This window comes from Gekko japonicus, unplaced genomic scaffold, assembly GCF_001447785.1.
Source record: "Gekko japonicus isolate JY-2015 unplaced genomic scaffold, Gekko_japonicus_V1.1 scaffold790, whole genome shotgun sequence".
In the NCBI taxonomy this organism is placed as follows: domain Eukaryota; kingdom Metazoa; phylum Chordata; class Lepidosauria; order Squamata; family Gekkonidae; genus Gekko; species Gekko japonicus.
The window spans coordinates 571,095-583,922 of NW_015163626.1; the positions used below are offsets into that span (position 1 = coordinate 571,095).

Below are 12,828 nucleotides of genomic sequence, written 5' to 3' on the forward strand. Positions count from 1 at the left end.
TATGGAAATGCACATTAAATCCACAAAAGTAATCTCTAATAAACAGTCTGCACAATAAATTCAGATGAGACTGAATAGCAACATTTGAAAAAGGACAGAAGGTGGCAAAATAAAAGTTTAAGATCTGACTTTTGAAATAACAGCAGACTTCATTTAAGACTTAATGAGGAGTTTTAACACATGAAATACAAATTGGTTAGAAACACTACCAAGCATAACACACACTTCACTTATTCAGTACAAGATTTTACAAAAAGAAAACTATGAAACATCTAGATTTTGCTGTATTCAAAGTATATACACACACATACATATCAGACAGTCTAAAAAGTTACTTGCATTGGACTCAAGGTAAGCACCTTCATTACACAGTGTAAGTTACTGCAAAACAACTGAAAATACATTCAGAACCCCTAAACTATGTTAAATCTATAGCACACTTCAAAGCACTTTGAGGTGCAAAGGTGGTTTCATCTTCAAGATAAGCAGTCTTCAACCATAATGTTGCTCTCACACTCCACGTAGGAACTTTATTTTACACAAACGCTTTCACATTTTAAATTTTTTTTAAAGTTTGCACTTCAGTTTCTCATTCTTGAAACGTGCTAGTTAAATTACGTGCTAGCTACACTTTTTCTTCTTTTAACCTTTCTTCTACCAAAGAACTAATGATTCTGAGGATTGTATCCATATAATTTGTGCAGCTCACTCCTGTCTGCACTTACTCGGAAGTAAGTCCCATGCCATTCAATGGGCCTTACTGCTAAGTGTGCATGGGATCCTTGTGTGACGGAGCTGGAGAATTTCAAAGCGCTACTTAAAAAGTTGTTTAAGCCTCACAACACCCCTGTGAGGTAGGTATGGTACTGGTATTAAAAAGAGCTAAGCCTTTGTTTTTTGTGTGTGGCACAATCACACTTAAGTGTTCACTTTTCTGTGCTCCATGCATTAGTGAAATCCGTAATGGCATCATGAGATGGAGGGAAGGAGTTAAAGCAAAGTGCTGGGTAGATTGCTGCTTTGCCAGCGTAGGCAAGTAGTTTTGGAATGTTTATACAAATGGCTCGACTGACTAAACCTCTTGCCGCACTTTAAGCAAGCGTACGGTTTCTCTCCTGTGTGCACACGGATGTGCTTCTTGCAGTCTGTTAAGGTAAGAAATGTCTTGCAGCAGATTTTGCACGCGTACTTACGTGCCCCTTCTACCACCAAGACGTTATGTTCGGATAAGGCCTTCTTGCATTTTGAAAGAACGTCAGCAGATGCCCTGGTCAGCTGTGGGGGGCCAGGCTGCGAAGGATGCCCGTTTTCGAAAGAGGAAGTGGCACCATTCATTAGCAGCTGAGAATTGGGAGCATTGTCCGGTAACTGAGAGCTCCGAACAGAGGTCACCACGGGCATTTTGGGAGCTATACGGCGGTAGCTCGGAAAGCCGCCTGCTCCACCTCTGGAAGAGCCCATCACGGCCCTTGATAAGGAATGCAACCCCAAGCCAGACCTCGGGAACTCCATTCCAAACTGTTCTGCTCCCCGGTAGCCAGACGTCTGTACACAAGGAAGACCCATTACGTCCTGCATAGGCCTGACAAAATGAGAGTCTGCACTGTCACTGAACGGATTCTCCACGTGAGAGACTGTCGCAGAGGAATGGCTGTTAGTGGGCCCAGACTCTGGGCTAATTAAATACGAGGCATCCCCATCCATTCGGCAGTCACTAGTTGTGTTTGGAATGTTATCCTCGTTCTGGCTAGTGCCAAAACTGCTGGCTCTGCTCTTGTTCAGGAAATTTGAAATACTAAAGGTGGACTTGTGCTCCAGGTTATTTGTGACTTCCATGATATGGATGTCTCCCACCCTATCGGTACTAGACTGGGGGTCTGAAAAGCTACGGTCACTACTCTCGGGACTCAGTTCTATCTTTTCAGCATTTACTCCTCCTCCTTCCACTTCTACAGATTCACTGCCCTCGGCTTGGGAAGTCACGTCGCTCACTTCATCCTGGGGCTCTGGGGAACTCAAAGGCTCAGATTTCACCACCACTCTCATGTGATCTTTTTCACTCAGACCAACCTCAGCATTCTCACACTGAAAGTTGTTTTTCTGGGCGACCGTGTCCTGGTCAAAGCTAGTTTCAACTTGAGTTGCCTGGGATGCCATGGACAACTGGGAAATATTTCCCCCACCGTTGTCCGACTGACTGGGCACTTGGGCATCTTCTTGAGCACCGAAGGACTGATCGAACATGATGGTATTGTCTTCCTGGTTGTCAGTTACACCATCTGGCTTAGAGTTATCGACAATTTTCAATGAGTCTGGGGAAAAAAATTCATCTCGCGAATGAACCACTGCTTGGGCGCTCTCTGGAGTAACATCCGACATAATAGAATCATCCATGGAAGGCCTGATGCGCTGCCTAGCCCTTTCTTCAGAAGACTGTTTGCGTTTATGCAGACGCCGTATTGGAAACGTACTCCGTTGCTCTATGTTACTTCGGATTGATGAACTCATAGAGCTTGCCTGATCCTCTGTACTTTGGGTGGAGTTTAAGGCCGAGCTCACTATGCTTAGTCCAAGCTGCTGAAGCATGAAGGACCTCTGCATGCGTGCATTCTGCTCCTGAACTCTATCACTGGGTGGCGACATTGGCAGAGTCCTTGTAGTCAGGTAGTGTTTGCATGCTTTCACCACAGAGTTCAAATGCAGGTGAGAAGCTGCTAGCAACACGTCCATGACGTTACTCTCTCCAAGCATGAGGGTGGAGGTGTACATCATATCAATGAGAGCAGCAAAGGCCTCGGCAGTCACCACCTCGCTATCCAACTGGATCATGTTCATGGTCTGATCTCCTTCCGCTACAGTGAAAAGGGCTCGAAAGTGCGTGCTGCATGCAGCCAAGACCGATCGATGTGCCTTGAAGTGCCGGTTCCCAACTACAATGACACAGTCACAAAGTTGGCCGTGAAGCCGTTGATAATTTAGTTGCTGGAAGATTTGCTCAAAGTGCCCTGGGAAATCCATGATCCTGCAAAGAAAGAAAATAACATGTTAAACACCAGAAATTGCCCTACTTGTGTTCAAGGCCACAAGAAGCTAATCTTAATCCTAAAAGATTAGTTCATAGGAACATTAATGCAGATGAGACAAAGAATGGAAGTTCCATTTAGACTGTGACTTAAATGCCAATCTTATGCCACGAGAACACAGTTTTCTTAGTGCTGAATGAGAAGAGACTGGGCTGAAGTATATACCTATACATAAAACACTTGGGGTTACTGGGAGCAAGAAAGTAGAAGGGGAGAAAGTGCAGCAGATACCCAGGGTAAAGAATTGTTAACAACTGAACAATCAAATGATTGTTCTGATGAACCCTGCCAAACAAAAGTGAATTCTCAGCACACTTGAGATAATATCCATTTTCTAAAGTATAACAAAGCCACAGAAATCATTCATTGCTTTAGTCATAAATACTTTGGCAAGTTACTCCATCCAACACAGAGAGACCTGGAGTAATTCTGGCTAATGACAGGGTCTGCTGCAGAGACATGCAGTTCAGCAAGGTCTGTACAAGTTCCAACAAGGAACAAGTTGGTCTTTGGGGTAGGTTTGGAAGTGCTCGTTAATAAACTTTTCTATACTAACTTTTGAAGAGAACATTCTAGGATTATCCCAGGGAAGAGGGTAGTCTAATATAGCTTTGCAGTTTACCAGCCATCGGACCACCAAAGGCAAGTAGGCGTAGACACACAGCAGACACAGTCCCCTGTGGCCCAGAGGGTTCGTCCTCTCCAGACCAAGGCAGGGGTGGAATTGGGGTCAACTGCCCATCTGTATGGCAGCACACACACACACACAGGGATCAACTGCCACAGCCACTTGTCTTTTAGAAGTAGGACCAGTGGAAGTGATAGCAGGTAGGGAAGACGAGCAGAAGGAATGTCCTTGAACTAGGGGAGGGGGACAAAAACTAGCTTTCCAATCTTTATTTGCAGGGCTCTTCCAGAGTATAAACGGAAACAAAAAAAATATCCCCACACTAACATGTTGGCAAAAGAAAATTTGGGAATGCTTCATTTATGGGCGGACCTCAAATAACTCATCAGCATTGCAGATGGAAAAATATCAAGAATGGTTTCCTATGATCAGTAATTCCATATAACCCGATATATAGGAATTTACGCTTCTTCTGATTGTACCGTAAATCATAAAAAAGTCATCAATGTTTGTATTCTAGTTGAAATTAACATTTTGAGTTAACTGTTAAATCTGCTTATGCAAAACTTCAACCTTTCTGTACTCCTTCTGAGTGTTACTGTGTTGAAAAAGTGTTAAATAGTAGAATCAAATTTCCTTTTTTTCTGTAACCCTTCTGAGTTAAACAATGTTGAAACAGTCTTGAAAAATCAATTAAAAATATAACTAAAACAACAACAGTGAAATAAATCAGAACAGGAGTGTTTACGCTTTTAGGCAGGAGGCATCTCAATTGCAGAGCACATGCTTTGCATGAATAAGCTCCCCACACCACCCCATATCATTAACTTGAAGGATCCTGGGTGGCAAACTGGGAAAGACTGCCACCTGTGACCTTCCAAAGGCAGAGTACAGAATGCTGGATTAGGCTGACCAAGTCTTACTTGGTTGAATGCAGTATGTTACACAGGAGGATCAATGCCTCGTTCAGTCAGCGGGACAGTGACTTTTGCAGACATATATGTATGGTATAGATATTTTTAACATTAGACTGGGACCTCAAATAGTTGGGCTCTTTCTTCAAAGTAACAGACCCTGCAGTACAACATTAGGCAACCACCGCAGATGACAACAGGTTACTTCTCTCATCACACAATGCATCTTTGGTATAAAGAACTGAACACTCAACACACGTTCAAGTAAATAATAGGTTTGGCTGGCACAAACGTTTTAAGTAAGAATACTGTCTGCATTCAGCTGTGTGTGCAATATGTCCAGTCAATACAGGGTCAAGAAAGGTAACCTTTGAAATCTGCTCAGACTTTCCTTGTTATAACCCCTCCACAGGAAGATGGTATGAGAATTCAAAGAAATGTTTAGCATTAACATATTTTGAAACAATGTTTATATATGCTTTATGCTATTCATGCCTCATGGGCATAATCTCAAGAGATAAACTACTTCTGTTCAGTGGGATTTTTGGCAGCCTTTCAGACATGTGTCTGAAACCTGCTGAAGTGATGAGATTTCAGCCATCAACTTCTACCCAGATTACATCTATTACTCGTAACATGAATGTACTTATTCGAAGTGTTCTCATTCAAAACTGAAATCTCCAATGCCAAGAAGAAATATTTTCCTGGCTGCTAGAGGTGAGAAGAAGCCATCAATGGGAAACAAAGTCAACCTTTTAAGATATTTGCACCTTCTCATGCTTCTAAAGAGAACCTTCCAAATCTAAGAGCAGAGAACAAGAGTGTTCAGCTTCCAAAGTTATACTACTCCACACACACACCCCACACACCCATATACATTTCAACTGTGTCGTAAAAATTCCCTAAAGTAAGCAAAAAAGTTTGATCACTTAAAGATATAATTCAGAGTAATAATGCCACTATGCAATTTTGGTTTTAAGTAACAGACAAGCATCCACTTGTAAATTTTTTGAAAGTTTCCTCAGCTATAATGATACCACTGTCAAAAATAATTTCAAGTTCCTCCAAGTTTAATGGTTCAGGGGGGTAGCCGTGTTGATCTGAAGCAGCAGAACAAAGTTTGAGTCTGGTGGCACCTTTAAGACCAGCAAAGTTTTATTCAAGGTGTAAGCTTTCATGTCCACCCATACTTCTTCAGATACAAAGAAATTCATTGTATCTGAAGAAGTGTGTGTGCACATGAAAGCTTACACCCTTGAATAAAATTATGTTGTCTGAAAGGTGCTACTGGACATAAACTTTGTTCTACAAGTTTAGTGATTACTTTTGGAAGTTTGAAAAACCCTCAGGTTTCCACACAAACTCAGAAGGGAGGGGAGTGTACACAAACAGTAGGTGGGATGAATAATATGTTTGGGTTACATTTCAATAACGAATAAACTAAACTAGCCAGCCAGTGTTCCCTCTAAGCTGTGCACGTGAGCGGCCGCTCATTAACACAGGAAGCCCCGCTCAGCAGCAATCTGGAGCCACACAGGGTCTTGCACTGCCCATTGCCCACTTTAAGATTACAGCAGTTATATTCTGCTCAGGATGTTAACTGCTTCCGCTCAGTTGGGAAAAATAAATTAGAGGGAACATTGTTAGCCACCCAAATACATTGAGAAAATGGAGACGCAATCACATCTCGGGAAATAATAAAAGGAAGGATCTTCCTTTTAAAAATCAGACATTCAAGGAAACCTCTGACCCAGGGGACATTGATGTTAATATGCCAATTGCTGAAAGACTTTAAGGACACCTGTGACAGACTGTCAAGAGCTGATGCCTAACAGAGTCTGAGAACCTTTTTTTTTTGGGGGGGGGGAGATTGGATTGATACCCCGTCCTTCACTCAGAGTCTCAGAGCGGCTTACAAACTCCTTTCCCTTCCTCTCCCCACAACAGACACCCTGTGAGGTAGGTGGGGCTGAGAGAGCTCTGAGAGAACTGCCCTTTCAAGGTCAGCTCTAACAGAACTATGGCTTGCCCAAGGTCATCCAGCAGCTGTAAGTGGAGGCATGAGATTAGAGTCCGCACATTTAACCACTACACCAAACTGGCTCTTTGAATGGAATTTTGTTGAGAGACAGTTACAAACCGACAGTTGGAAACTGACAGCTGAAGAAGGAGGCTAAGAGAGTGAGTGGATCAAGGAGGATTCTCATTCAAGCCACAAAAGGGAACTAGCCTCTAGGAAAGAAAAGTGATCCCTGTACAGTCAAAAAAGGGAAACAGCTCTTAAAGAAAGGAGTGATCCCTGGTTTATGTATAAAGAAGGATTTTGGGAACTTGGTCGTGTGTTCCTGCCTTTTAACTTTACGTGTTCGTGAAACTCAGAAACTTATGCTTGAGTGTTTAAGAAGAAACTGAAAAGTAAGCCTCCCTCCTAAAAGTTTTAAACACGCCGAATAGCAGAAACACTTACTGTTGGCAACAAATTATCTAGTGTTTGAGTGAATACAAAGTTACCTCAGTTTTACTATATGTTCACTTCATACATCCTACACCTGATTACACCTGACCTTTTCTCCTCCAAGTTAAATAAAATATTTTGTTTATGTTGAAATTTCAAAAGCCTCTCATGTGCCATTTCAAAAGCAGAGTATAAGAAGGTGATTTTATCTCTTCCCTCAGTTCCCTAGGCTGGGCCAGCATATGTCCATCTGTCTATCTATCAAATAAAGCAACAAATAAGAAGAAAATAGATAATGGAGCTGCTCAGTAAGAATTAAGACAGAAAGGAAAATCCTGCATGTGAGGGAGGGAAGAGGGCGAGATCGCCATAGCTGAGAGAAGTACTCTTAATGCCTCAAAGTACAGTAACTGAACACTTATTTTTTGAATTGCTAGTTAGTGAGGTCTTTGAATCTTTTTGCCAACAAAATACAATGTTTGGATTAATGCTTGAGAGCGCTCAAAAATATTGTTTGCTTAGGTTTCTTGGAACATTATTAGTTTTAGAAGAGTAAGTACCAGGAGATTGGAATTACTTCATCCCAAAGGAATAAGGGTTCAAACCTGGTCTTAGAACACACACTTTCTAAGCCATCATTCTGAGCACCATTCTATAGAGAACAGAAGCAATCATCCATCTCTTGAATAAGAATGTACATATCCCTATTTAAAAGGGCAGCTAAGCTTTCTTAAGTGAGCAGTTAGTGATGGCACATCTCTTGCCAAATTCTAAAATACCATTTAAACAGAAAGGAGGTAAACATACACCAAGGTTCGGGGGGGGGGGGCAATGAGGGCCGATCAATGAGATAGAAGCAGATAAATGAGATGCATACGCACACCATACATAACATTTTATGAATCAGATCAGTTATGGACTTCTTTCAAGCTCTACAATGCCTTTAAAGGAGAAAAATAAAACAGAAGTATACACGTGCACAGAAGGGGACTCACAGGTAAACCCCCCCCACTCTGCTTCTTTCCTTATCTGCCTAAGCCACATTTTCCTCCCCCCTTTTCAACATCCCACTTATGTTTTCCCCTCACCTTGCTTGACCCCCCCTTTTCATAGTCCCACCCCCATATATGTATATTCTGAGACCTTGTCAGTTACTTTGCAGTGGGGGGATTCAACCCCTTATATACAGCTTTCTGTGTTTTTCTGCAGACCTGGGGACTAGACAGGAACATATACCCTAGTCTTGGGTAATCCCCCGACACTTTTTTTAAATTTACATGGAAGGGCCACCTGTTACTATTATATGAGGTCAAATAAATAGACTGACAATTGAGACAATTGTACAGGAACATTAAATAGCACCCTACCTAGCAACAGTAGTCTCTTTCATTTTGAGGGAGGTATGATTATGTTGTCATTTTTCTGGTATAAGATGACACTTCTGGTCATAGCTAATATTATTAGGCCACAGTTTAATGTGATTTGTGTCCTTTTTGCTTGTCAACCTAATGTTGCTACAGCTTGTTATTTGAACCCCATTACTTCCACCCCCCATTTTAGACAGACTTAATATTTGTCCAACAACTAACACCTGGAAATCTGCCAAAAACACCATTAAGATGCTTGACCAATGATAGTTTCTTAGCAAGATAACACAGGGAAGTACTTTTTGAATAGCTGTAGAATGCAAGACAGCACACTGAGTGCTAATAATGAAGACCTACAATAGATTTAGCACAGTTAAATAATCAGTAATCATGCACCTTATCCATACTTTAAAAAAAATTCTCACATAATTTAGTTGTCCTTCCAGCTTTGGGTAGTTATTTAACTTTAACCTGATATACTGCTTTTACATTAGAGTGCGCATTGCATGCCACAGCAAATTACTGCATGTACCTGTGGCAGAATTTAAGGGAGACTATACACATAAAGCTTATAAATTTATCATTAAATACTATAAACATTTAACAGACAATTTCTCAAAGCTGCACGAAGCACTCTCTCTCTAGCCAATTCTGGTGTCTAACTGAGGTGGAATTAACTGGTGCATTGGGAACTGACACTGTTTTGAAGGGAAAATGTAGATGTGGTTTTTGGACATCTGCTGGGAAGGCAATCTGGTTCTCCAACCTATTTGAGTTCAGGACCTCTTTAAAGGAAAACAGTAATAGATGAGCACAATAGTTCTACTTAATCACCTCTTGCTTTTAAGATATAATACTCAGTTAATATTCTAAACAATATTGCTACTGTGAACAGGTTTTTCTAGTGCTATCTGAATTAGCTATGCTTAAGCCATCTCCACTATTTGCAATTATCACATTCTGTAATTGGTGGCAGCAAGTTTTTAGAGATCAATCATGTTCTTGCAGACTGCATATCACACATTTAATGTCGCTTGTTTAAACTGGATACCTCTCCGTCTAACCCAGTACAATTTAACACTAGGGTCTCACCCAACATCATAAGCTACTCATTTAGGGACTCTAGACTTTTAACTCTTCTTTGTACAAGCTGATTTAAAAGTAGTAGCCTTTCTGTCACTTGTTTGCTTCAAGGAACATACTACCATTCCAGAAGTGGCTGCACCAGAGATTCTCATACTTCTATCATTGTTCCTAGCACTGCTGTTTGATAGCACTGCAGCTTTAATTCTTACAGAATTGCATATGAATGCAAACATCCAAGTTAATTCCAGTAACTGCTGCTCTAAAGGATCATTTATACTCTATTCCATTTTCCCTTTACTGATGAACAGATAAGCAGTAGTAAAAGAAAGGGGCTGCACAGTTCTGGAATGGAGCATAACTAGTTCTCATTGGGGGGGGGGAGAAGGTGGAGTGTTCTCTCCAACAGCAGCATCACGTATCCTTGCTTGCTCAATGGAAGAGAACGTAGGAGGGCTACTAGTGTTGTTCTCAGCTTGGGGACGAAGGACCGTTCAAGGCCAACTGAAGTGGCCACACAGGACTTTAGAGCTGAATTTAACACAGCAGTAAGCGTGCGCCTTGGTGTTTAGTCATGCCGGCCACATGACCACGGAAACGTCTTTGGACAGCGCTGGCTCTTCGGCTTTGAAATGGAGATGAGCACCACAACCCTAGAGTCGGATTCGACTGGCTTTCGAGCAAGGGAACCTTTACCTTTTTAAGCTACTGCTCTTTGAAAGCCATACTTGCAAAGACCCCAAGTCAAGCAGGAGTTTCAGGACTGGTCTCCAGGCTATTTTTGCACAAGGCCACCCCTGCCTATTTAATAGGCCAGTTCTATCCCTCACAGATGCAAGGAGCTGAAGGAGAGAAACCACAGCAATGCTTGAATGCAGTTCGCCCCGAAGTGCTGCAAGATTCCTTTCCCCTTTGAAGTAGAAGGTAATATTTCTGAAGTACTGCAGAGGAGGATCCAAAGTTAGTCCCTCATGAACACACAAATACATCCCCCCCCCTTTCTTGTTATGTAAATAACAAACCCTGAGATAGTTCTAATTCTCATTCTGCCCTGTAGGAATCTGATAATAACTACTGTGAAATATTTATGCTATTTTTCAAGAACACTCTGTTCCACTTTTCATTCTGTTGCAGCAGGCTTAGGATGCAGACTTGGGATAGAACTTTTCAGCTCAGGAGCAGAGCCAAGGTAGATGCCAGAGATCGGTTGGGAAGCAACAACGACAAACAACAAAAGTCCTTCATGTAGCCTGCTCTAAAATGTACTGGCCTTACACATTTTATTTATTTCATTAAAAATTTTAATCGCCCACCCTGCAAGCAGGCTCTGGGCGATTTACAGCCATTGTAAGAAACATTTAAAATACAGTCAGTATATATAATAATTTAAAACCAATCCAGATAGCGATATAACATCTTAACATTTACTAATTACACCACTAAAACAGTCACCTTTGGACAACTCTGCTTTAAAATAAGGCCCTTCCTACATTCTAAATGAGGGACTGTCCTGAAGAGAGAAGCCAGAATGGCCTGGTGAGGCCATTTGGCTCCCACTAGGTCTAGTCACAATGACCACTCCACTGCTTTCAACAGGGCCACTTCAGTACCACCTTGTCTTGAGAGGTGATACAGGGCAGCCAGACTGGAAAAAGCAGGTAAGATCATATGGCCAAACTGGAAATTAACTGTGTGATAATTGACAAAAGCAACCATGAACAAGGTTTCTGAGTTTCCGTTTAATAAACACAAAAGCCCTGTACACGTTATCGCGAACACACATACACCCTGTATATACACATGTACAGCTGCTGGTAAGAATGCACCAACATCAGTTTTCCTTCTAAACTGTGTTAGTGTGCGCTAACTCACAATTTTTTAGCCTCTGGCTCGTACATTTTCGTCTTAGCTCAGGAAGGATGGCTCCAGAGCAAACTAATTTATGCAGTGGCCATATTGCTCGCTCACAACTTTAATGCCACTAGCTCACAAAGTAGAGTTTTTGCTCACAAGACTCCACAGCTCAGAGGCAGCATTGACCAACATATGTCCACTTTCAAAATAAAACCGAAGAACCAGAACTTGGATGCCTGTGGGGTTTTAAAAAGACATGCTCAGCAAGGCACAGGTAGAATATAGGATCACTCAACAGCTGCACAAAGAACATTCATGTGCATGCAAATCGCACAAACATTCACTATAATGTGTTCGCAGGGCTGAAGTGGTTTAATTGTACTTTGATTCGGGGGCCGTAAGTAAAACGGCTTATAAATAAAAGTGAACTAAAAAGAAGAGTAAGTTTAATTGCTGTGTTAAGGCAAGAAGCCCGCCCGCCCATCCCGGTTCCCTTCCCTGCTTGGGTTGTTCAGCCTTCCAATAAAGCCCCCCCCCCCGCCGCCCACCTCTCAACTTTGCCCCCTGAGGAGATCTCCCCCCCCCACTCACCAGTCCATGCCCCGCCCTCACCGGGAGCCAAGTGGGCGTGGCAGGAGCACCCCCTCCCTCTCTTCCTTCGTTAACAGTCCAGTCAGGCGTTTGTCACAGAACCACAACGCCCCTCGGACCACCATGGGGCATGCGCAGTTGCAAGGAGCAACCCAACCCCCCCCTTCCCCCGTCCAGCCCCACGAGCTAGAGGGAGAGGCAAGCAGCCAGCCGACACCTCCGCCAGCTACCGTCGCGCGCACGCTCGCTCGCTTGGAACGTCTTCTATCGCCACCGTCGAGGTGCGCGCGCGACCGCACTCGCTCTTTTAACCTACCCGCCGCTCAGTCGGAGTGGGGGGGGGGGGGGGCGCTCTCGCGTTCACGGGGACCTCCCCGTCGCCCGGTCATCTAAACGGCATCGCCTCAGTCCCCCCCCCCATCGTCCCCATCTCGCGCCCCGCAGCCAATCACAAAGCAGCGCGCCCAGCACCGCCTGCCACGCCCCCTTACCCGCGCGCTCCCAACGGACACTCGAATATCATTATCCAATCACCGCGCGCGTCCCCCTCTTCGGTCTCGTGTTTACGGCGCGCGTGCCTCACCTGCGCTATGGGGGTTGGGGAAGATGATAGGGTTTTTTCTCTCCCCCCCTCCCGTCCCGCTCACCCGTGTCACCGGGAGGGAGGGGCAGCCGTTGTCCTCGGCTCCGGTTGCGTCCGTTTGCCCTTTCTTCCGCTCCTTTAGGGGGCGGGCTCAATCTTCGCCAAGCAGTGCGGTCCTCTAGCGCCCTTAGAGCCGGCAGGCGGAAATGACGCCATTTGACTGGCAGCCAATACACCGTTCCCTGAGTCCTCTTGAAAGCCAGAATTCTC

The 12,828-nt window shown here is 43.5% G+C and overlaps 1 protein-coding gene across 3 annotated transcripts; it reads right to left on the bottom strand.

Annotated features, from left to right (window-relative positions):
* Window positions 1-287: 287 nt before the first annotated feature.
* On the bottom strand, window positions 288-12,726 carry ZBTB5 (zinc finger and BTB domain containing 5). Of its 3 annotated transcripts, none has more exons than XM_015407489.1 (2): window positions 12,623-12,726; window positions 288-3,022 (listed from the first exon to the last, which is right to left on the bottom strand). In XM_015407489.1, the coding sequence occupies exon 2, from the start codon at window positions 3,016-3,018 to the stop codon at window positions 991-993; it is 2,028 nt and encodes a 675-aa protein (XP_015262975.1). In that variant the 5' UTR covers window positions 3,019-3,022; window positions 12,623-12,726; the 3' UTR covers window positions 288-990. The 3 variants fall into 3 exon arrangements, with proteins under 3 accessions (XP_015262975.1, XP_015262974.1, XP_015262973.1); XM_015407488.1 differs by having other exon boundaries at window positions 12,559-12,726; XM_015407487.1 differs by lacking the exon at window positions 12,623-12,726 and adding an exon at window positions 11,976-12,068.
* Between the last annotated feature and the right edge of the window lie 102 nt (window positions 12,727-12,828).